Source organism: Crocuta crocuta, unplaced genomic scaffold (assembly GCF_008692635.1).
Source record: "Crocuta crocuta isolate KB4526 unplaced genomic scaffold, BGI_CrCroc_1.0 scaffold138, whole genome shotgun sequence".
Lineage (NCBI taxonomy): Eukaryota > Metazoa > Chordata > Mammalia > Carnivora > Hyaenidae > Crocuta > Crocuta crocuta.
In genome coordinates this window covers 3,572,166-3,597,691 of record NW_027532585.1, presented here as the reverse complement: position 1 = coordinate 3,597,691, position 25,526 = coordinate 3,572,166, and the positions used below count along the sequence as shown (strand labels likewise).

The following is a 25,526-nucleotide window of genomic DNA, read 5'->3' as shown; positions in this document are numbered from 1 at the left end:
GGCAATACTTTCAAACAGACCTCTTCATGTAAAAGGTGTATATTCTAACTGCATTTTGCCGTGGGTTGGGTTAAATGGAATGTTCTTCAACTGATAAACATTCAACAAGCCTGGACTATGTGTTTACAGAAAGACTCTTTTAGCTTGTAATGACGATGGAAAGTCATATCAATTCTGTGTCCTTCACATGCTTAAAATGTGTCTCATTTATTCCTGTGGAGAAAGGAAAAAAGAACGGAAACATTTGGAAATACGAAAGGATAATAAGATCTTCTATGGAAGAGACAGTTGAGAAGAAACTCATTTTCCCAGACAAGATGACGAAGCCGAGTTCCTGAAGATAAAAGAATATTGTGCCATGTTTCAGTATTACAAATCATGTAGGCCAATGAGAATCCCCCTTTCACTCCTGTAAAAAGAAAAATGCATCCTCACGCCCAAAGTAAACATCACAAAAGCTTGGTCAATGGTTTTTATATTAAAAAAAGAATGTTTTGGGTCATCAGATAACTATAGCAACACAATGTGGAAAGAAAATTTTTTAAATGAATAAAAATATATACAGAATTTCTTGTATGTGTAGCCAAAGTATCAGCATTTTCCATACAGAACATCCAATATTTTGCTGCATTTTAATTAAGGTGTCTAAACATTATCACAAAGAACTGCAAATTGGTCAGAGCAAGCGGTAAGGAAAATTAAGCTCTAAAGGCTTTTTATCACCATATTTCAGGAACCAAGGGTGTAAAATGTTCTAATTTGGGATATATTAAAAGCCATAAAAGGTCTTTCAAAAAGATTAATGGTACTTTGCTTGGATTTAAGATAAGGGCTTTAGCTGGTTGGAAAAGCAGGGCCCTGGCTGGACCCTTGGGGCATTCATCTTTACAGCCACTTGGAAGATTTGTAAAAGCGTCTGCATAACCTCAAGCAAATGCACGGCGACATTTTTTTAATTCCTTTCAATTTTACAGGTTTCGCATGTGTAAATCATATTGGGCTGTAAAAGAGATATAATGGTGCATCTTGTAACACAGTAGAGATTTTTAAAAGACAAACTTCCAAAATAAAGTTGGTTTTTCTTGCTAAACCTCTGCCATTCTAAAGTTTGCTGATAATCATCTGAAGCATCTGATTCAAACAGCTTAATCTAGCGTAACTGTAAACTTCTTATCCATTTCATAAAATATTTTACTCATCTCAAAATTACTAGCTTGTAGCAGATTTATGAAGTTTTCCTCCTTTTGAACACTTTCAGGGCACTTACTTAAAAATACCAATTATCATACTTTAACTTTTTATGGAATAATAGGTCTCTATGAAAAATATTTATGCCTTTCTCTTTTGTTCTTTAATTAAATGAAAACAGATGTTTTCTGAAGTAAAGCGGAACCATTACTGGAGTACTTAAAGTGTTAAGGTCTTTAATTTTTATATCAGTTTGGTCGACAATTCCTGATTGTCTTTACTCAAGCTCAACATTAATGTCAAGCAAGTTACCTAGGAGACGAAAGAGATCAAAGAGACAAAAACCCCTCCAATGTCTGATTAATCAAGCCTGCAAACAGCTTATTTCTTTTAGCCTGCATGCAAGTATGAAAATGAGATTCTGGGAGCCGAACATTGTGCAGATTTGTTCATTCTTATCAGAACAAAGCCAGCGGCAGCTTATTTCATGGATCATTGGCACTGTCATCAGTGCTACACAGAACGGGTGACAGCTCCTCATTTTGAGGCTTGAACAAAATTAGCAAAAAGTCGGCACAAATTAGCCTCTCATCTTTTTGGTAATATGACATTATTCATTTACTTTTTATCCAATTTTTAATTTTTTCCTTGTCAGCTATCCCTTTCTAGTGTCTCTTGCATGGCATCATAAAATGCCTTCTTAAAAACAAGCAAAGAAATAGGCAAAGTTGAAACAACATGGAAAGTTCAAAAAGCAAGTAAGAAAAAGCTCTTCCAGTGACTGATAATGCTTTGTGTTTTCTATAACTTTCAAAACTCTGCACTGATATTGATAAATATCTCGGAACACCGTGCAGTGAAGGAGTTCCGTGAAATCTGTAGTATATTTCAATAACGAACATGATGTGGCTAATGTGTTTCACTCAGACCACAATTTAACGTGGGGTGTGCTATACAGTACATTCGGGGTGTCCGCGTTTGGACCACTACCTCTCCATGGTCACACCTGAGATGCCAAGGCCGTGACGGCTACAAACAGGCTGTGCTGTGCCCAATCATTTCAGCTCCGACTTGACTTCAAGTCATCTTCTCTCTGTTACAGTAAACAGCCTAGCCTCACTATCATCTTAAAAAGCGCATGCACACGTTTACACGTTTGTGTACGACATACATCTATGTGTGTACACAACTGTACAAGCACCTATCATTTATTTTATACCTACGACTGCCTATCAGTTAAAGCCAAGTAGTTTTTACTTCCAAAGCATAACCAACAAATTCTGTTTTAAAAAACACATCATAAAGACATATATATACATATATACCCTGCATATGTAGCTGTATATATACATTATTCACCCTGCAACTTATAAAAATAGTATGTATTTGGTCTATGAGGTGTAAGAAGATATACTTTGATTCATATACTCAACTTTGATTTGACAGTGAAATAGTTTATATAACACCTGTTTTAATGATGACTATTAAGGCTTCAAATTATATGTAGATTACTGTATTCCAAAGGAGGGTGAAAAGATGTTATACTGTTGAAATTACTCCTGGATATAGATGATTTATATTCAAGCAACTTATCCCATTCATAAGGGAAAAAAAGCATTAAAAAATTAACCATAAGCTGTTAGATGCTTTACACAGTCCCCATAAGAAAGACAGTGTTTTTTAAAAGAACTGCAGTACTGTTTTCAGCAATTTCTTTATCTCTGTTCTTCTAAGTAAGAAAGCTTATTAACAAGCTTTGAACTTAAAATCACATTTACAATAATGTGCCATCAACAGTTTTATAAGCTAATTAGAAAAAGATTAATTAATGACTGGCTGCTAATAAAATGGCAATCATGAAGAAAGAAACCAAGGGTGCTAAGCTTCAACTACCACCAATTAAGAGCTAATTACAAACAAATTATATATGTGTTTTGCTGTGGGCTTTAATTTACTAAAATGGTTTTAATTAAAAGAGAAAACATGCTGATTAATTGAACTGCAGAAAAAATCTACAGTATAAACTGTGCTTTGTCTGTCTCTTTAATTAGACTTGTAACATCTGAAATCTTTTCTTAAGGTTTGTTAAAAGCACAGATAAACATAATTAAAAGAGAGCATAAGGAACACCATTCTAGGTGATCACCCAATCATACCCCAAAGGTGAAAAGAAAACATCCTCTAGCGAGGAGATATGAGTAAGCACACCTAAAACCCGGAGACAAAGGCCCATCACTCAGTACCATTTTTATTTTTCTCATATTAAAACTGCTCCAACTTCAAGGCTATACACAATTTTTATGGGAATGAATACATCTTTAAACTCAATGTAAAGGAATTCAAATAGCTAGACCTTCCCTTACCTGGATGAGCACAGCTTATTTCCCATACATTGTGCTAACCGTTCATCTACATGAAACAACTGAAATTACTTCTAAGAGCTAAGAAGAACATGGCTTCGAAGAATTAAAATCACCATTTAAAAGCCCCCTGGACTACGCTCAGACTACAAAATGATACACAGAGGAACATTTAAATTAAAAAACCAGTGAGAAATGACCAAAGTTAATGAAAGTAAGTCAGTTCTAGATGATCCTTAAGAGCCACACACAGCCCGGCCACGGCAGAGAGCGCCCAACTTCCCCAGGCGGCTGAGCGCGCTGTGACAGCGGAAGGCTGCTCAGTGAGGGCTCCTCTCTCCCCAGTGTCCCAGATTCCTTTGCACGGCCACTCAGTGTGAAATATACCACAAAGAAAATGGTCCTAAACTCTCCCGTCTAACTGGAAAGAGGGGAGGGAGGAAAAAAAAAGAAAAGAAAAGAAAGAAAAAGTAAGGGACAGAAGGCAGAGCAGTGAAATTTCAAAGGCAGACATAAAATATATTTTGCCAGACAGTCNCTAGCAAAAAAAAAAAAATAATAATAATAATAATATTCTTTATATAAAAATAAAATGTTTAAGTGAAGATGTTTTAGAGTCTCTATATATGTAATATTTACTGCATTTTACTTTGTTGACCCAATTTTCAGTGGCAAGAGATCACAATAATTAAGAAAACAGAAAGTGCCTGCCGTCCCTCTTAGGGTCGCACATCCCAGTGATACATTCTTACAACAGCTAATTGGAAAATACATTCAGCTTCATATCTGAACGGACTGTTTTACCTTTGGAAACATGGTTGCTAAGATATTTCTACCTAAGAAAAGTATTCACAAAAATGAGAAGAAAATAATTTTGGTCTCGGGATTGTAGAATAAACGAATTCAGAACGACAAGATTTGCTTCACCGTAATAGGTCTTTCAACTCAGCTTTTATTTATTTACTTATTGGTATGTAATGCAAACATATTAGAGCCTTGAATACAGCACTGATGAAGGGTAACTTTAAACTTCCCAAGTTTGACAGAATCTCTATTTCAAAAATTTAAGCAAATATTTCAATTCTGAACCCTATATATGATAATGCTCCAGGTACTCTGATAGGTAAATCTGCCAAAACTGTATTATCTGGAGAGGGTGGGGGTAATTCAAGCTCTTATTCCATTAAGACAACGGTGCATATACATCAACATGAAACTAGAAACCCAAATGAGGGGAGTGAATTGTAGCCAGAGCCCCTCAGAGAAAGCAAATCCTAACGGGGAAGGGCAATGGAAAAATTCTGAAAGCCAGAGCAAGCGCAGTAGCACCCGCGGCCCTGCTGAGGAAGGACATCTTAGATGTGAACATACAATGCAGAAACCATCTCAAATGTATATATACACTTCTTAACTGACTGAGCCACCCCAGTGCCCCCACAAATGTATATATACCCTTCTTCAATGAGAATGCCTTCAGAGTTTTTACGAAGTTGCTCTAGAAATAGAGCATAGGCTACAAACTAACAATTTCCCCAAATTAAAAGAACATTTATTTAACTAGGAAAGAACACAACTCAATCAATCCAAACATCAGGATTTTTTTTTTTAAGTCCATTCCTACCTTAGTTATTTAAATATTAACAAACTATCTATATTTCAGCATTATTAACTTCACCTATGTTTCGGAATCCAAAACTTTAAGTAGTCTTAATTTAACAAAATTAAAATTTAATTCTCAGTTTAATTCATACTGCCAGGTTTCACAAAATAATTATAATCTTACAAAGTATCGATGTTTTCCAAGAACTAAAGTTTAGTTGGTGCTGTAGAAGGCCCCTCCTATTGGAGTCATTTATAGAAAAAGGAATCTTTTCTATCTTTAAGGCATAAGCTCTACAAAGTTCAAAGGAAATTCACAGGCAACCTCTACTCCCCATTCATTTCTACTCTGACACTGTACCCACCCGCTGTAACTGAAATCAACCTGAGCAATGTATCGAGTTCACTCCCTGGCAGAAACTCACAGCTGCCAAACCAAGGAGGTTTTATTGATCTATGGCAGACTAACATGAAGGTACCTAGAGAAAAATTCTTTCCAAAATGTGACATCCAACCTAAGTGTTGCTTACTTAAGTAAATCTAGGCTTTCACACTTAATTTTAAAATATCTGTTTCTGCTTTCTATAAAAAATGGGTGTCATTTGGATTGTAAAAAAGATATGTGTCAGAAAAGACCAGTACCAAAAGATGGCATTTTTAAGGATCACTATCAATGAATGAATGGAATGTACTTCCAACTCAGGCCTGAGGTTAACAAGCCACAAATACTCTCAAATACTTTGTGTGTATGTGTAAGCGATATTTTTTTAAAAAACTTTTTTTTTCAAATTAGAACAGTTTCATCAGTGTGACACAAACACAAGTATATTTCTGTCTCTCTCTCTCCTCCAAGACTGTTAATGACAAACAAGTATTTAATCAACAGGAGGGACAGTCCCAAAGCAACTCCATTACAACATGGCAAAACCAAAGATGTTGGCACAATCAAGGCTTCACACATGTGAATTTGAGCCTTCCCCTCAAACCGGAGAATAAATATCCTGAATGTCATCGTAAACTTAAGGGAACGTGACTGGAAAAATATGCACTTGCTATGTCACAGGGACAGCACACAGACAATCGGCATACCGTTATTTTGTTTTGTTTTTTGAGGAACTGCATTCAAGGCCCATTCCCAGGCCTGGTTCTACTTTGGGCTTCATTTTTTTTTTTCAATACTCACGCTGCCCTATTGGTTTCACAGGCTTATAAACGTTAAACATCAAAAATTAGTTTCACTTATTATGATTGGAAAAGGCTTTGAGAACTCTGGGGTCTGTGCCTCTGAGCAAAGGCTTTATCAGTAGGTCCCAGTGACTGCTTCTTGAAAAAAGAAAATGGGACTGATTAAAAACCAATATACCTGATTTCCAAAAGGACACCTACCATGCACGTATACATTTAATTCATAAAGGGTTTCTACCCCAAACTCACAATTACTTACTTCTCAAAATCCCATCTCTCATATCCATGGTGATTAGCACCAAGGGGATAAATATGAAAAATTAAATCTCAAACTAAACTATTTATTCAAGAATTCCATCTTGATTACTTTAGTCATTCTTCGCGGGTGTTTAATTAACACGGCATCAGTATCTTTCCAATGTCTGTGTCTGAACAGCAAACACTTTCCAGATGTTTTGCCACTTATACAAGGGAAAAGAAGAGAACTGTATTTTTCTTTTAATCAGAATTCTGNATTTCCTGTATTTCAGAAGAAATCTCATTTGTCATAAAGGTAACAGGAAATAACACCCTTAAAATGGAAAATGCCTACTCAGTGCTATGCAATTCCCATTTCTAAAACAGCAGCATGACAAAACAAAACACAAAAAAAGAAACCTAATATCCTCAAAGAAGACACATGTCTCTGAAGCTGGTAAGGCACATCCGTGCACTGTGACACGCAGCTTTGAACGGCAGAGAAAGGAAAGCTCGCAAGTGATCACTGACAGGGAAGGGAAAGCATCTCTTCCTAGTGCGTCATCTAAAAAAAAAACTATATCCCAGGGCGCCTGGGTGGCTCAGTCGGTTAAGCGTCCGACTTCGGCTCAGGTCATGATCTCGCAGTTCGTGGGTTTGAGCTCCGTGTCGGGCTCTGTGCTGACAGCCAGCTCAGAGCCTGGAGTCTGTTTCAGATTCTGTGTCTCCCTCTCTCTCTGACCCTCCCCTGCTCGTGCTCTCTCTCAGAAATAAATAAAACATTAAAAACTTTTTTTAAATAAAAATAAAAAAAAACCTATATCCAATTCTCAACTGTCCAAGTTTTTCTGCAAGATTTAACATATACATAAAAGATTATGTAATCCAATATCTCATTCAAGGCAAATTTTGGGTTTGGTTTGCCAGGTAAAGATGAAAAGTATGACCAAATAATGTTTTAAAGATCTAGTCTGGCAACCACCATAATAACAACCCTCCCAAAGATGAATAGAATCAGCAGTAGATGCTAAAACTAGTGGGTAAAGTATAATGAGAAATAGAATATTTACATTAATCTCAAATTCTCTCCCATCTCTCCATGTGATATGTATTAATTACATATGGGAAAACAGTAACATTATAATAATGCAGAGAAACCTGGTGACACCACCTTAACCAAAAACTCAAAGTGACATCAAAAACTGGGACAGATAGATATCATGTGCTTCCTGATGTCCTGCATTAGGAAGGACACAGTACTGTGTCTGTGACACTCCTGCCAAAAATGCATGGGGAAACAGCAGACAAACCAGAACTGAAGGGCATCCTGCAAAATCACTGGCCTCTACTTCTCAACAATGCTAAGGTCCTAAGAAATAAAGACAGACTGAAGAACTTTCCAGATTAAAGAAGAATAAAGAGACATGACAACAAAATGCAATGTCCTAGACCAGGAAAAAGAAACTGTTCTTTTTGCTATAACGGAAATCTGTGAGACATTTGGCAAATCTAAATGAGGTATATAAATTAGAATGAACGGGAAAGCAAATGTTAAACGTTAACATCTTGGGTATCTGGGTGAAGGTAAATAGAAAATCTTTTCATAAACTTTGCAACTTTCTGAAAGTCTAAAATTATTTCAAAATAAAACTTAAAAAAAATCAAATGTATTCAACTCTTAAAATTTTAGCATTACTAACTTTACCTACAAAAAACCACAAAGCTGGCAAAAAAGTAAATGCTTCACGCTGAATCACCCTTGCCTCAGGTGGGGGTGCTAATGAGCAGAAAAAGACAAACAGCCAGACATGGAGGAGTCATGTGGGGCCCGCATTTTAATGCTGTAGACGAGGCCTGCATTATGCTTTCTTCTGTTAAAAAGCAAAGAGCTGAGAATATCTACTGACCTGGGGCCTCTGGTTGAGTCACAGCCAACTTGTTATTTGGTAGAGATCACAAAATACACAACTCTTGGGTCTTCCAAAAGGAAGAATGACAAGCAAGAACCAGGGTACACCAGTTCGTCCCATAAGCATGTCCCTCCCCATCCTTCTCTGACATTTCATGGTCAACTCCCCCAAAGTTGGAGATGATATAAACTATAAACCAGTAATATATTCTGCTACATTGTGTATATTTTCAGGCTACCCAAGAAACTTCCCTACTACCTCTAACAACAGCTCTATTGAAGAGTAAGTTCCAAGAGCCAAAACATTACCACCAAACACTAAGTGCTCTATTGTTGAACAGAATTTTAAAGACGGTCTTTGACACACAGTTGATTTATAGAGATAAGTGCCAAGCACCTATCAAACTGAAGAAGCCACTATAGTAACTTCCAGCTAACACTATCGAGGCTGCGGTACCATTCAACACACCGCCAAATTCATTTTAATAAATGTAATACCTGAATCTTTCTATGTGAAAACAGAGTGATAATTGCTATTATATCCAATGAGTGCTATAATCAATAAAATCAAAATATGGCTACTCTAAAGATGAAAGAGAGCAAATATCAAACTTAAAGTACAAGAAATATCATAAGCTGGGAAGGGAAGAATGGGTCTTACAAGAAAAAAGTAAACTTTAATTTTTTTTAAATGTCACTTTTTTTTCCTAAAATCTTTTGTTGTTGTTGTTGTTTATTTGTTTTTGAGATTAGGACCTAGCCCAAAGTCAGACACTCGACCGACTGAGCCACCCTGGTGCCCCAAAATGTCACTTTTTGAAAGGCTGCATAACCGCCACTTATGCCATTTCTTGCCTCTGTCCCAAACTCAAGCTCAGAACTTCATACTTTCCTTTAGATTAGCCATTAATAAACATACATACACAGACACATTATAAACAGAAGTATTTAACGCAACAATTGATTTTAAAGGCCTATGAGAAAAAAGGTAACTTCTGAATCCCTCAACTTCACTTCTAAACTTGTTCATTTCCTTCCATAAAAACACAGGACACTTACGGCCAGTAGCTAAGAATAGAAAACAAACCGGCAAACAGCCATCAAAAGTGGGTTGTTCGACACTGGGAGACAGAAGAGTGAAATGGTGTTTCCACAGAAGACTGTACTGACACAGTAATTCCATCACTAGTCTCAGTGTAGAACAAATGTTCACTTGCAGGCAAGTAAGAAAGAACAGCACATGTGGCCAACAGTTGACACAGATGACCTATGCTGCTGTCTATGTAATTAAACACCAGAGACTACAGTTTAAGAATAAGGTGAAGCTGGGGTGCCTGGGTCACTCAGTCAGTTAAGTGTCCAACTCTTGATTTCAGCTCAGGTCATGATCTCACGGTTTGTCTGATTGAGGCCCAAGTCGGGCTCTGTGCTGAGTATGGAGCCTACTTGACATTCTCTCTCCCTCTCTTCCCCTCCCCTGCTCATGCTCTTGCTCTCTCTCAAAATAAACATACACATGCGCACGCGTACACACACACACACACACACACACACACACACACAAAGAAAGAACCACAAAACAACGCTAACAACAATAAAACATATGCCAATATGAGCTCTTAGTTCTGTTGCTTAGTGACACTTGGCAGCAATTCCCAATTGGAGAAGTACTCCCTCCAAAAGGTGCAGGTCAGAATCTTCTAGAAGCCTTGTGTACTTGGAAGAAGAATATTCAATTTCTCTATTAGTTTTATATTATAGACTATCAGTTTTAAGAAGCTGAAAACGACTTAGAATGTGCAGTAAGAAAGCATCTGGGAAGCGAGGGCCGAGGACGGTGAGGGCTGTGACGCACAGCTACCCTCAGGGAGAGTTCAAATGAATTAAAGATGCAAATGGAAAAAGAAAGCCTGTCTTTTCATCCTAACTGGCACAAGCTCTCTGAAACCCAGGCGAAATCTAAGGTTGAATATCAATCATGGATTATTTCCACCCTAAGTTTCAGACCAGAATGATTTAAAAACATTAAAGACAAAAATAAAACCCAGCACTTCAGCCTAAGTGGCAGAATAAGAGGGAGGAGAATGGACACAAGGAAAATGTAAGGTCAAATATTTGAATAGTGAACTGACTCACGATCACAAAAGAAAACCGTACATTTATCTGAGAAAATCTGCAGACACCAGTTGGACTCACCTCCCGCGTGGCCAGCTGGTTGCTGAGCTCCTCCGCCTTCTCAATGTCCCACTCTTCCACAGCCTGGTCGATGCTCTTTTCAAGGCCCGACTAGAAAGTAAAGAAACCTAAAACTTAAAGGCCAGAACAAAAGGCAAACATTTGCCAGCGAAGGCTATGTCACAGGACTGCACCGGACATATTACACACTTAGATCACTTAATTTTCGCGACGAGCCCTGTGGCAGTCTGTACCAACTCCCATTTACTGCGAAGGCCACTCAGAGAGATCATATGGCTATTCGAGGTCAGATAACTTCTTGAACTAAGAAAAAGGAGATGCCAATCCAGACTTTCATGACTTCGAGGACTATGCTTTCCCTTAATAACAACATAACGTTAATGATAGTAATGGTTCAAATGGTAGCATGCTCATTATTATTACTGGCTTAGTACTATAAGAGAGCTCATTCATTCTCATACCAACTCCACAAAACAACACTGTTATCCTGTTTTTGAACATGAAGAAATAGAGAGGCCTCAGACTAACTTGGCCAAGGTCAGAGTCTGTAAGTGGGTCAGGCCATCCCAGGAACCTGGGTTTGCCCTGGGCCTGTTTTCTCTACTGTCTCCTCCTCTAGCCTGAGGCCCTCCTTCAACAGCCCCTCTAGTCTCTGACATAGGGATTCAGCTGGATATTAAATACAGGGGGAAAGTTACATACAAGAATGATTTATTTTCCTATGGAAATGTTTTTATTTACTAGCTGAAGATGCTTTAGGAAATGATAATTAAAATTTTCATGGGATTACCAACAGACGAGGTAGGATTCATCACACCTTTATGGAAAGGCGCTTAGACTTACATAATTGAGTTTCAGCTTGTGGAAGTAGTTATCACAGAAAATTAGGAAATGTTTAATGGTCTAATATGCGTCTCACAAGAACATTCTGCCCTAACAATGGCTCAGCGTGTGCATCTTTCACGTTTTCAGTTCCCGACTTGTCCCTCGTCTAGTAAAAGGGACCCAGGAATGCCTCCTCCGCGTCAGCAAACCGACTGATTATACCCATCAATGAAGAGAAATTTTGTTCCTGTGCAGCCTCCGTTGAAACAGGACTTAAAATGCCCACATATAATCTGCCTAAAAAGATTACAGAAAACGGACTCAGGAGGTTATCACCAGCGGCCCTGCCGAGTGACGACCGCTCCTTCCCACAACCCCTCATCCCGTCTAAGGACCTGAGAGGAGGACAGGCTTGGATCTCCCTTGCTCCAACTGCAGCCCGAGCCATGCACTCAACAGCCCTGCTCTCTGAACCCAGGCCATGGGGCTCGCCTGTCCGTTTCCCATTCGGGCCCTGCAATCACTGATCCATCTCTAGAAATTCTTTTTTGTATTTCTGCAGAACTCTTCTCCTCACGGTCCAAAAAACATGCTGTTCGCTTTTCCAACATCCTCCATCCTCCGGGCCCTCCAACTAACGGCCCACCCCAGAGTCCATACTCCAGGCCAGGGACACTTCAAGTGTGGTCTGCGCACCAGTTCAGGCCTGTGAATGGCGCCAGTCCATGAACCAAGCCTGTGCCAGAATGCAAGTCAGCCGCGTGCCTATAAAGTTTTGTCTGACTGACTTTTTTAGGGGCCAAGGGGTAAGGGACGGGGACAGGACTTTCTCAAAAAAGGAAGGAGTACGCGGAGTTACGTTCAGACACGAGGTCTGTATCTCCTGGAAGGCCGGTCCTCTGCCTCGGCCTGCTCTGGGCCGTGCGCCACCCGTCACCCGAAAGCTCCGGCTCCAAAGCTTCACAACCTGGAATTCTCTCTGAAGTCAAGATTCTGTCCTTCCACTTATCCCAAGTCTTTGTAGCCAGTGAACCTGCTCGTCTTCGTTTGTAAGCCCAGTCCTGGCACCGCCATACTGATTCTCACCGTCCTCTAGCCCCTTTCTGGATTCTCCTCCTATCCTCCGTCTCTGACCTGCAACCCATGATTAACCTTTTCAAACTCTAAGCCAGGAGTTCTCAAAGTCGTAAGTCTGGACCAACAGCAGCAGCATTACCTAGGAACCGGTTAGAAAGACAAACGCTCTGTATCAGAAACTGGGATCGGCACCCAGAAATCCACCGGCGCTAACTAGGCCCAAGCTTGAGAAACATCGGCCTAAGCAATACTCTCAATTTCCCCCAACATCTTCTGTTGCTTTGGCCATTCCCAACCACTTGTTGCTACCACTTTAACCCTTAGGTGTCCCAGCAGTTGTCAGAGAAAACCCAGCAACTCAATTCCCGGGCTGCTACTAAAAGCTGTTTTTCAAACTCAGCTGAGTGGGCTCTGATTTCTGCCCTTGAAAGTTCCCACATTCCTCTAAGAAATTATTACTTTTTTATTTCTTCAAACACCCTCAACCCTACTTTATGTGTCTCTATATAACTCAAACCATCTCACCTCTCAGCTGTACCAAGATCTACATCTCCCAGCTACTTGCTAGTTATCTTCGTCCTGAAGCCTTGCAAAGGTAGGGTCTCCAACTTTATGTTATTGCTATGCCTAAAAACAAGCCCATCACTTCCTGCACTGCTTCCCCCTCAGAGCTGACCACCCATTTGGTCACCCCTGATAGAATCCTCAGGAGTCTTCAAAGCCTCCAATCCTTCTCTTATTTTAACTCTTTTTGTAGGGTACCTCATGTCACCTTCCTAGGCTTCTTCAGGGCCTCATTATCTCGTTTGGAAGATGAGAACCCTCTCCAAACTAGTCTTCTATTTTTCTAAAGTAGACATATCATATCATTAGCCAGGTTGAAAACAAGATCACTTCTTTACTTCTTCTGAGTGTACTGAAATCCCTTCACAATAAGAGCCCAAAACGCTTTCTTAGCCCCATCTTGGGCAATGCTATGCTTCCCAATCTCTGGTCACACTTTTACGTCCCCAGTGCCTTTGATGTGTTTCTATTGGAAAAATCTTAAACCATCCTTGTCTCATGGCGAATGTTATCTTCTCTACCTCTGCAGGTTCCCTCACCAGTATATACCCACTGACCCTGCTTCACTCTGCCCTGTGCCCAGGACCTAAGTGCCTTCCACACTGTTCTCGCCACTCTCTTAACACTTGTGGGCCTGACACGCTACAGTGAGTTGTGGGTCTGTCTCCCCAGCTGGGTTCCAGGCTCACTAAGGACAGACATGTGCGTCACTGGCTTGGTTTGCCCCAGCACCCAGCCTGGTCTTCTTACATGGGAGGCACTCAATTAGGCTAGGTTATTGAGTAAATGATCACAGTGTAGTAGTCCACGGTTGCATTAATACTGAAAGGACTCCCACTCAAATGAGGAACATTTATTACATATCCACCACTCGGACAAGTTCCCAAGAAAATTCCACAGCAGTAATATGGGGGTATTAACACCCCTACGGTTAAAAAAAAGTCAGTTTTTATTGTACTTATATATAAATCTTTCCATTACTAGAATATGCATTCCTTTAGGGCGTGGAGAATATCTTCTCCATCTTGGACTCCCAGAGCTTAGCACAGTACCTGCCTCTGGGACTTTTTATCTATGATTTATTTTTACAGTAGGAATAAAGTATTTTATTTAAAGGAATGCTCATACAATGGCCTAATGGGTGCTCCTTCCTGAACAGAATATTAAGTGTCTCCTCAAATATATCAGAAAACACTAAGAGCAAACTTCAATTTTCCCTGTACCACAGATTCTGGGGAAGCCAGTGATCTCAACCTTTTATTTCAGCAACCTGGTCACCAGCAGCAGCCATTCTTGGGCCCAGCTTATTCCCCTTATTAGCTCTATGTGATTCCCTCCAATTACGTAGGCTTCCTAAGATTAGGTAGGACCTGGGTGCTGCACTCCTTTCCTCCAGGACCTCGAGTAATCCTACATCAGTGCATAAAAAGGAAACCATCCTACTTCTTCCCACCAACACCCTGAACACACCAGCAGTCCGCTTGTCAAGTCATTTTGCTGCATCACCTTGCTGACTTCCTTTTGGTTATTCTGGAACCACCATTTCCAGTTAACATCACAAGGGCAGAAAATAGGAACTTACATGAACTGCTTAGTGTGTAAGTATAATGTTCACTTAAAACTAAGTCAACTAAAATTACAAATCTATTGCCTCATCTTCAACCCACTCCCATTCCCCCAGCCATTCGGAGGACTGGTGTGATATAGCAGACAGAGCGCTGGAAAAGAAGTGAGGGGGGTGGCCATGGCTCCAGGTAAATGAGATTTCCTTAAAGGATGGGCAAAGCCTGGGTTTCCTTAAAGAAAAAGGTATGACTGACTTGATAACACAAACTCTCTCCTAGAAAAAGTCCACTTACATGTTCAACTTTGTTTTTAGCTCTTTTAAGTTTTTTCTCTTTTATTCAACAAAATGTCACTAGACAGAACTGTTTTTCTTCCCTTTTTTTTCCTTTTATTTACTTTTTTTTGACAGTTTATTTAAATAAAATAGTTCCATTTGGCTCTGAGAAACTTCTGATTCTGTATGCACACACAAACTTTCTGCTTCTTTAAGATATTAACATTCCAAATACACTCAAAATGCTTATATTCATGGAGAAGCATNTTATTTACTTTTTTTTGACAGTTTATTTAAATAAAATAGTTCCATTTGGCTCTGAGAAACTTCTGATTCTGTATGCACAAACTTTCTGCTTCTTTAAGATATTAACATTCGAAATACACTCAAAATGCTTATATTCATGGAGAAGCAACCTAAGGTAAAATATTTCCATTATCGTAAGACCATAAGTTAATAATGATTTACAAAGAACATGGCTGGTGAGGTCAGACCCAGGGTTCGAATTCGAGGGTTACAGTCACCTCACCCGCAGAAAGTAATACCACATTCACCACAAGTTTACCGTAAGGGTCAAAATAAATATACATAAAATACCTAGCAAAAATTTAGAATGTAGCATCATTTGATAAATAAGTTGTTCATATTATTTTATCTAAATATCAGGGTACCATTATTAAAACCAAGATAAGGCTGGGGCGCCTGGGTGGCTTAGTCGGTTAAGTGTCCGACTTTCACTTAGGTCATGATCTCGCGGTTCGTGGGTTCGAGCCCCGCGTCGGGCTCTGTGCTGACTGCCAGCTCAGAGCCTGGAGCCTGTTTCAGAGTCTGTCACTCCCTCTCTCTCTGACCCTCCCCTGCTCACACTGTCTCCCTCTCTCTCTCTCTCCTAGAAATAAAAAAAAAAAAACCAAAAACCCAAGATAAGGCTTAGCTGTGTCTGGCTACAGGCCTCATCACAAATCATCAAGGGCTCGGCCCCAAGCATAAGACCCAGCAATTCAACTTAGAGCCGGTAAGTAGTCTCATGAGGTAAGATCTGAGTATTAAGGCTTCTACCGTCTCTTGGACCCAAGAGTACCCCTCTTGGAATTATTGATGATGCCTCTCACACCCCAGGAGGTGGGGGGCGGGGGGGCACAGAAGCACTGATGGCCCTGTGGGGCCTTGGAGTACTTCTCAGGTGCCTTCCGGCGGGAATCAGAATTCAGCTGATGAGATCTGTACCTCAGCACAGACCAATCAGGGTGCCAATTTGGCCACAGGTAGAAAACCATCAAAGGCCGGTATGGAACAGGTCCCTGACGAGGCAATAAGAAGCCTCTAACAGGTCTGCTGCAGATGCCAAGAAGGCAGGATGACAAACATCAAAGAAATTTCTGGGTACTCGGTTTAACATTACGGACTAATCGTCCATATGAGCCTACACACCATCTCTTTTGACATGTGATTAAGGCTCCTTCAGCCAAACTGCACAATATATTTCTACAGAAATTTTGCTGTTAAATATTCATGTATTTGGATGATATATTCAATTTTTAAAGCTGAATATAAATGAATTGTCTGCTACAGTTTGCTGTACTCTAATTAGACCTAAATAAATATCTAAGGGGGAAAAACTTAGGTAACCTCTCCAAACAGAACTAAAAATTAATGGTATTATATTTCTGTAAAAATCATACCTACTTAAATTATTTAGATCAGGTAAATAAAAACTCAGTTGGGCTAGTAGGAAAAATCTAGATTGGAGACCAAATGACTTTGGTTAAAGTCTCATTTTACTTCTTACCTGCTGTTTGTTTTCTCACACAAAATCATGCTGGGCTTTAGTCAATCTACATTATGAGAATAACACTGGCCCTACCTACCCACCCCCACAGGGATCACCTGGAGAGCAAATGATAATGCTTTGTAATTAATACCAGGGGAACAGTCATGTATTCTGTCTTCCTCTCTCTCCGACCCTCCCCTGATCACACTGCCTCTATCTCTCTCTCAAAAATGAATAAAACATTTAAAAAAAAGAAAAAAAATACTTGAGATATTTATAATGAGATTAATGAGTGAAATTTGTTCTAGAGAAATTCCTATTTAGGTTCAAAATAATCATGTTATGATTACAGAATTATTAGTAAGTCCCAGAACTACTTCCAGAAACACAATTATCGCTGCATTTAATACAAACAACACTCTAAAATAGCTCTGGATATTAGGAAGACTCCATTTTTCAAATACAATCCTCTCTGCATTGTCCAGAAAACAGGTGACGGCAGTATCGTAAATACATACACTCGGTTGAGCAACAGCTTCAGCCTGACAAGAGTTCAGAAAAAGAAGGGAGGGAGGGAGTGTGAGAGAGAAAAGGAAAACCGGGGGGTGGGGGGAGGACTGCACACTAGACACAAGATTAAGAAGTTTGTTCTGTTTCACACTCTTGAAGATGGAGCGAATACAGAATAAAAGGGCCCTCTCACATACGGTAAAAGATCAGCCTCCGCTCCAGAGAAATAAAATAATGGACTAGAAATCCATGCTAGTTTTCTCCAAACTGCGTCACAGATTTCTGTGATCCTCTCTAGATTTCCCGAGCAGTAGCTATTATCTCTAGACTTACATTTCTCCTTAGCTTTTATCTTGCTGCCTGCAGTGTGGACATTCTTTAATGTCTATTTACTCTGTTGGATTCACAGTAGACTTCAGCGTGACAGCAAAAGGGGTGCATGTACAACAGTGAAACAGGGACCTCAAACCAAAGGAGGCGTGCAAACTTGCTGGCGTGCAATGATGCCCAACTACCAAGAGAATAGGAAATGTGGCCTCACTAAGTCCTTCTTTTCCTTTTATGCTTACTTTTATTTATAGAATAGTAAGCGCTGTCAAAATCCTGGCTAGATACAAGTCTGGCCAGCACAGGTTTCCTTGTTTAAAAAATGCCATAACTGGGGTGCCTAGGTGGCTCAGTCGGTTAAGCGTCTGAGTTGCGCTCAGGTCATGATCTCACGGTTTGTGGGTTCAAGCCCTGCATCGGGCTCTGTGCTGACAGCTAGCTCTGAGCCTGGAGCCTGTTTCAGATTCTGTGTCTCCCTCCATCCCTGCCCCTCTCCCACTCATGCTCTGTCTCTCTCTGTCTCAAAAATAAAAAAACTATAAAAAATTTTTTTTTAATTTTAAAAATGCCATAACTTTCTTAAATGTCACTCATATAGAGGAATGTCTAACATTAAGAAAATCCAAACTCATAAAATAGATCAGTATTTTTAAAATGATGCTTGATTAAACTTCTTTTCCTAGAACACATCTAATGTATAATGTGAAAGAGAACACACTGGTTCATAAAACTGAGTCGTTTAAAGACTTTGCACCAGGAATTCTAGTCTTCTTTATAAGGCTCCTCTACACAAATCTCAAATTTTAGACGATGAAAAAGAGCTGTATCTGGCCAATATCAGGAAGGTACAATTCTGTATTTATAGGGTAATAGTAATAATCTGATATGGAAAGACTGTAAAAAAAAAAAAATCTCTCAAGTTTTCTCCTCTTTAGAATGGTTAAAAAATTGAAATTTAAAACTTAATGTCAGAGCCCTAACTTCAACTACGAAACTGTTTAGACACTCTAAAGTCAACAGTTATGAGAAAATGTAACAAATGCTATAAATAACTGAAGATCAAAGACCACCTAATTCAGGAGTAGAACTTTACAAACATTTCCCATGAGAAGCAATATTTAACCATCCGTTCTGCTGAAAGGACAGCCAGCAGTGGGGACTGTCCGGCAGGTCGGCCAGAGCCCAGACCACTGCCACAGCACCACCCTCCTCTCTCACGCAGCCGAGAGCAGCCTTCCCCCAAGACCCTTCCTCCCAGCCCACCATGATCACATGGGTCGAGAGCAGGGTAAGGACACTTTAAAGTGCCAGCCAGTCTTTCTGCAGTGAAGCTAGAGGAATGAGAATGGGGTCACAAAGTCTGGGTTTTCATCTGATCTTTATTTGTAAGAATTTAAGCATTTCTGCACCTTCTTGAACATTTGTGAAAAAGGGATTGCTCAGTAGCAGCGATGAGTACAGCAGAAAGTGATCCTGGTTTCAAGCCCCCAGTGCTCCAGGAACCTGGTGGCAAGACTTCATAGCAAAGCTGGAACCAAAAGGTTTCCATGCAAAGTTCTGCCGTCAGTTCCTTAACGCACATGCCCTCACTGATGCAATACCACCCAGGGATGGGTTTACAGGCTGAGGTCTGCTTCACAAGAAATACTGATTAATCAGTAAATGGTAATGGTCTCTGTGTACACACAGCAGTCTACAGAAATGATCCACGAAGGAGGACTCTGTCTACACAGGCAGGATACAATAAAGCTAGGCCTCTAGCCCTACACTCAGTGCTCAGTTTTCACACTCCAAGAGTCCAGGATGTGAATATGTAAGTTACTCATTCATTCCAGACTCTCTAAAGATTCACATCATCTATACACTGAAGACGTCCAACTGTGTATCTCCAGCTCAGATTCTCCTCTGAGCTCTCGCCTCATGTTACCAACCTTCTCTCTATTCCTGCCTGCTGACACCACCCATGCCCTGAACTGAACTTTGGACAGGGGCCACCCTAAATCTTCTCCCCTCCCTCCCCACATTCGTAACTAGCATCACTGTTCACGACACTGCTGAAAGTAACACCTGAATGGCTCTCTTTCCCTCCTCACACCCCAAATCCTCTCCGCCGCTTCACAAGCATCAGAGGCAAATAGCAAATACTGTCAACTCTCCCCCTACAATAGACCTCAAACCTGGCCATTCTTCTCCACCTTCTGCAGCGCCATTCTTGTTCAAGCCACCATCCTTTTGCACCTTGAAGAGTCTCTTACCTGTTCTCCGCCCACCTACTTGTTTTGATCCACAGTCCATTCTCCACACAAGAGCAATCTTTTTAAACACAACTTCGATCAGATCACTCCCTTAACTTAAAACGCTTGAATGACTCTCAACTGCACTGTAACTAAAACCCAACTCCTTACCATGGCCCTTAAGGTCCTTCATAGTTTGGCTCCCGGCTGCCCACGTCTCCAATCCTATCCTGGGCTACTCTCCTCCTCGCTGACTCCGTTCATGCCAGGCTGACCTTCTTACAGTTACTCAAATGTCCCATGAGGGCTTTGTTCCCCTGGACCTTTACCCAGGTTACTGCCTCTCCCCGAGGATTCTGGGTACGGATGGTTCCTTCCCATCCTTCAGGTCTCAATGGAATGGCATCTTCCAAGAAAGGCCCTCCCTGACCACCTAAAGTGGGGCATTCATTTTAAATTTCTTTACTACATCCTGTTTATTTCCTTCTTAACAGCCTTTTTAAAAAATAATTTTTAACTACACATTTACATGTTTACCTAGCATCTTGTTTAGCACACAGGAAGTGTTTTAACTTTTTCACTGAATTCATTACTGAGGAGAAATACCTTAGGCAAGGCTAATTACAAACATTTTCTACTAAGAGGCCATAAAAAACGTATCTTACCTTGTCAACTTTTTTCTTTTTGACAGGGGGGTCAAACCTCTCATTGATTCCAAAATACTGAGTAAGCTCCTTCCACTGGGCTTCACTTGAGCTCTGGGCACTGAAAGAAGGGACAGGGACTCATTTTTAGTGTTTTTAATTGGTTACTACAACTACGATCTACAGAAACTAGCCCCTATGTTTCAGAGGTTAAGTAGTTCAACTATTGGTACAGGTTTTATAATACTGTCTAGAAGAAGCAAATATTTTAAATTCTACCCACCTTTGAGACTCTTCTTCATTCTTCAGTTTATCTGAAAAGAGTTCACAAAGTGTCAATACCTGAATATTCGTTATTTCAAAATTATGTTGATTAAAAACTGTTGAGCTCAATGAGTCACAACTTAACACTAGCACGAGCAACAATTAACTTTAATTTAAACAAAACACCTTTCCTGGAGCGTTTTCTTTTCTTCCTTCTGAATCCTGATGTTGAGATTTTCTGTTCAGAATGTTTTTTATGCAATTCTTGAAATTTCTATATAAAAGTGAAAAAAAGAAAAAAACAAACATTTTGAAACAAAGCATACATTCAAAAAATTACAAACATGTTAAGTAATAAAAATACATTCTAGCATTTATAAAAATACAGATTTAACAAAAGTAAAATCTTTTTTAAAAAGTAATCTTCTTCTTTTATAGAGAAGATTTTCTTCTTTTATAGAGAATAGCTACGCTATTCTCTAAGACTCCTTCACAATCTGGAATTTTTATCTTCATTTATTTCTACCTAAGTCAATCTGATTATTTGAGAGTAAAATTCAATGACTCATACAGATGACAAAGAGATCAAATGAAGATAGAAACTCGTGTATTACGTTAGGCCAAGTAGCTAAACCTACTGTTTTTTTCTTCCTCTTTTTATAAAAAACAAGACAAAAATGAAAGCAAGTACCTGAGTGGCTGACCACAGAGTATTCTGAGCCAACCTTCCCCACCTGTTTATTATCTCCCCAGAACACAGGCATTCAAACCATGACAGAGACATACACAGGATCATGTGCAAACACACAGACACCGGTTTCAATAAGCACATATCACAGAGAACCTACATTCCACATGTTTAAGGGAATTCCAGAGGGGCACTCTTCATAGGCATTGACACTGGCCTCGGCGTCGGGTTTTGGTCCATCTGTAGGGAAATCTGAGATCTCTGTTTTTGTAATGACCCCATCTTCTTCGTCTTCCTGCAAGTTAAGTCCAGAGTTCTCTAACGGGGCTTCATCTTCAGAATTCAACTCAATATCACTTTCATTTAGGCCAGGAGGTAGCAGTCCACTCCACATCTTTCCCTCTAAAGAGAAAAAGATGAATGTAGACATACTAAGTAGACATGGGAAGAAGTTTAAAACCCCAAGAGCCTAGTGATTAGCCCAATGGTTTGGAAACAGTCCATCTATGCTTTTTTCCTTTTAATCTAAAATGGGATGTACCTTCCATATTAAAATAATTTGGAATTTTAAATTAAAATCTTTGCTTGTATAAATTTTGTTTTGTTTTGTTTAAAGTTGTTAAAAGACACACTTACAGATGAATGACTTAAAGAAAACAGGACCTGGATTCTTTAATATATGGAAAACTGTGTCTAAAAAAACCCAAATTTTGTAAAAGCATTCATTGCTCAAGAATGTTAAGGGTCTAAAAATACACAGTCACACGATTTAAGATTTATAATACTGCATTTCAAGCTAACACAATTAAAAAAGAAACTAAAGTCGGATTTTCGCCAGGATTTGAAATTGCACTTTCAGGGGACTTACTGTCTAAGGAGTAGAAGAACAATTTTCAAAGGAAAATTTTTAGGCTGTGCAAGTAGTCTGTGCAAGCGTGGTGGTAAAGAGAATGCCCTAGTTTTTATTTTTACACAGTTTGCTAAAATAATACCAAATGGAGTATAATTCTAAAAATTTAACAAAAACATATAGCTTTTTTGAGTAACAATACTGTATTGAGGAAACGAGGGTTAAAGTTCAGGATAATACTTATCATCAGCTCTATGGCCCATTGGTAGGGAGAATATTAACTACTGTTAAGCTTATCAAAAGTGATTTTTAAAAATTGGAGTTAAAATCATTTGCTAAAATTATGACAACTCAGTACATTTTCACTATTCATCCTCCTGGCACAGTCTATTTTAGCATACATAATGAGTCAAAACCGCTTTGTTCAAAAGATGCTTTAAAAAAGAGAAGTTGGTTGTACTGCTCACGATTTACTATCAACTTCAAGGAATAAATAAAATGCAAGGATAGAAATCGTTTTTGCTGAGTTTTCTGCCCCCTATTGTGATAAACCTAATGAGAAAACCACCACCATTGCCTCTCAGACAAAGGCATTACGGGATTTTGCATTAATCTGAATAACAGGATTCCTAATAACCTTTAAGGACCTCCTCCCAGGTCAAAAGAATCAGATCTTATTTCTGGTGGTTTTGGTCCAGCCTCATCAGTCGTTAGCCCCCTGAAACACCCTCACCAAAATCCTCTTTTGGCTTTTTACGAAGAAGGGCTCTGACATCTAACTGCTCCAATTGTAATCCTCACCCCACCACATGCCAGCAAATCATTTTTACCACCTTTGACCCTCAGTTTTTTTCCTCTGCGATATGATAATTATACTGCGTACAGGGTTATTCTGAGAGTTAAATGAGATGAGCTATGAAAACGCTCACCACAACGTTTGGGAGGTTCCAGGGGTGTGATCAATGCTAAGCTCTTCTTGCTATCAGTATTCCTGTGGCCACGCGTTACGTTTTAATAATTTCTACTGTGGGTGGGAACATTCACAAGCTAGTTTTGAGGTTTCTAAGGCTGGGGTGCATTCCACTGAGCAACTGATCCAAATCATTTACTTCCCAGATTTTCTCGGTCTAACAGAAGTTTCTATAAAAAAATATTGGTATCTGGTTTTCTGAATGGAACAATAAAACCAGAGGCAGGAAGATAATGCGGCCTAAGTTTCCAGGCCCCTCCTTTGCACGGGTTGTTCCAAAGCATTATACCCAATTTTCTATTTAGAATCTGTATTCTTTTTCTTAAGGCGGAGACCCAAAATTATATAAGCTCCCAGCCCGTTAAGGCCTGGATCCATCCTTAACCTGACCCGAGGGTTTTAATAGTTGGAATGGGTAATCTTTAGATACTTTGTTAGCACAAAAGCCATCATGTGAAATATGCCAATATTGAAAAACGCATGTTATGCTATCGATAAAAATATTTCTAGTGTTCTGAGGAGTAGATGGAGGGGGAATAATAAGCTCCAACATGACTTTGCCACTGACATATTAATATACCTTTAGGCTCATTCATTTCAGAACTTAAGGATAGTAACAAATTTCAGATTTAGCTTTCTTAGCAAAACTGGGGTTCTACGTGTGAGTCCCTTGTTCCTTTCCCCTGTCCATAGCATCTTGCCCACGGCCACTGTGTGCCGGGCACTCTTTAACAGCGGTGTACAAAATAGTACAAAACAGTGGGGGCAGCGGTGTACAAAACAGGCAACAATACCTAACCTCATGGAGCTGACACTCTACACACACGGCAGGCCTCTGTACGTTAGCAGCCAAGTAACACTCAGCCCAGACCGTCAGCTGTGGCTGCCAATGAAATGCACGTGCCTCTGTGATGGGCACAGTTTTTCCACTGGAGCACTATTTCAGCATCCCTACAGGGTGGGTCCACGCCTTGGGCACCCAGTGGGCTTCCCGCTGGGGAGCACTCTCAGTTGCCGCAGAGCTGCCTTTCCCTGTGGGCTCTCAAGCACTTATTGATCACTTTTTAAACTTCCTCTAAAGCATCTGTTTTCAGCTCTTGTTGATGTGACATTAAGGGTTGTCTTCAGTTTGACATTGGCTGGTATGATAATCCCTTGTGTGTGCCCACAGAAGAAAAGAAAAATCAGGATAAATTTCAAATTCTAGATTCAACATCCAAATCCATAAAATAAGGCAAAATGCAAATAACGCATGTTTCTGAACTCGATTCCTGAACATCTTTAAGGGATGTGCCTGTTTAAAAAATAAAAAATAGACAGACGGACAGACAAAGGCAACTCCATGCCCTCTTGTGAGCACAGATCAGTCACTGGGGGGCCTGCAAAGTTGAGCCGTCCATGTGGGCAGCAGCTGAACTGTAAACCCGCAATATGGAGCGGCTGCTTCGTGACCTGCTTGGGGTTCACGTTTGAAAACACTGTCTTTAAAGTCATAGCATCTTGGGGCACCTGGGTGGCTCAGTCGGTTGAACGTCCAGCTTCAGCTCAGGTCATGATCTCCCAGTCTGTGAGTTCAAGCCCCACATCAGTGCTGACAGCTCAGAGCCTGGAGCCTGCTTCGGATTCTGTGTCTCCCTCTCTCTCTCTGCCCTTCCCCCACTCACTCTGTCTCTCAAAGATGAATAAACATTAAAAAACTTTTAAAAAAATCATAGCATCTACATGTCCTTCATACATTTCCAATTGTACTATGGCACCAGCGGATACTACACTAGGCCTCCCGTTACCCCTGTTTGGGCTGCTCTGAAGAATGGCTCTCTAGCTCTTTGAAGTGTCTCTCACTCCATGCCTGATTTTTTCTTTTTTTTTTTTTTGAAAATTTTTTTTAATGTTTTATTTATTTCTAAGAGAGAGAGAGAGCATGAGCAGGGGAGGGTCAGAGAGAGAGGGAGTCACAGACTCTGAAACAGGCTCCAGGCTCTGAGCTGGCTGTCAGCACAGAGCCCGACGCGGGGCTCGAACCCACGAACCACGAGATCATGACCTAAGCCAAAGTCGGACCCTTAACCGACTAAGCCACCCAGGTGCCCCACTCCATGCCTGATTTTAAAGTAAGTCTTTCCAGGGGCGCCTGGGTGGCTTAGTTGGTTAAGGGTCCGACTTTGGCTTAGGTCATGATCTCGCGGTTCGTGGGTTCGAGCCCCGCGTAGGGCTCTGTGCTGACAGCCAGCTCAGAGCCTGGAGCCTCTTTCAGTCTGTGACTCCCTCTCTCTCTGACCCTCCCCTGC

At 40.2% G+C, this 25,526-nt stretch overlaps 1 protein-coding gene across 5 annotated transcripts in view; it reads right to left on the bottom strand.

The window, feature by feature from the left end:
* FAM204A (family with sequence similarity 204 member A) overlaps positions 1-25,526 on the bottom strand; it is a 33,097-nt gene that overhangs the window by 5,755 nt on the left and 1,816 nt on the right. For all 5 annotated transcript variants that reach the window (XM_077779471.1, XM_077779474.1, XM_077779473.1 and 2 more), the window contains 5 exons: positions 21,579-21,820; positions 20,917-21,004; positions 20,750-20,780; positions 20,488-20,587; positions 10,675-10,764 (listed from right to left, as the gene is read on the bottom strand). In XM_077779471.1, coding sequence (XP_077635597.1) covers positions 10,675-10,764; positions 20,488-20,587; positions 20,750-20,780; positions 20,917-21,004; positions 21,579-21,820 — 551 coding nt within the window. The remainder of the gene's footprint in view (positions 1-10,674; positions 10,765-20,487; positions 20,588-20,749; positions 20,781-20,916; positions 21,005-21,578; positions 21,821-25,526) is intronic.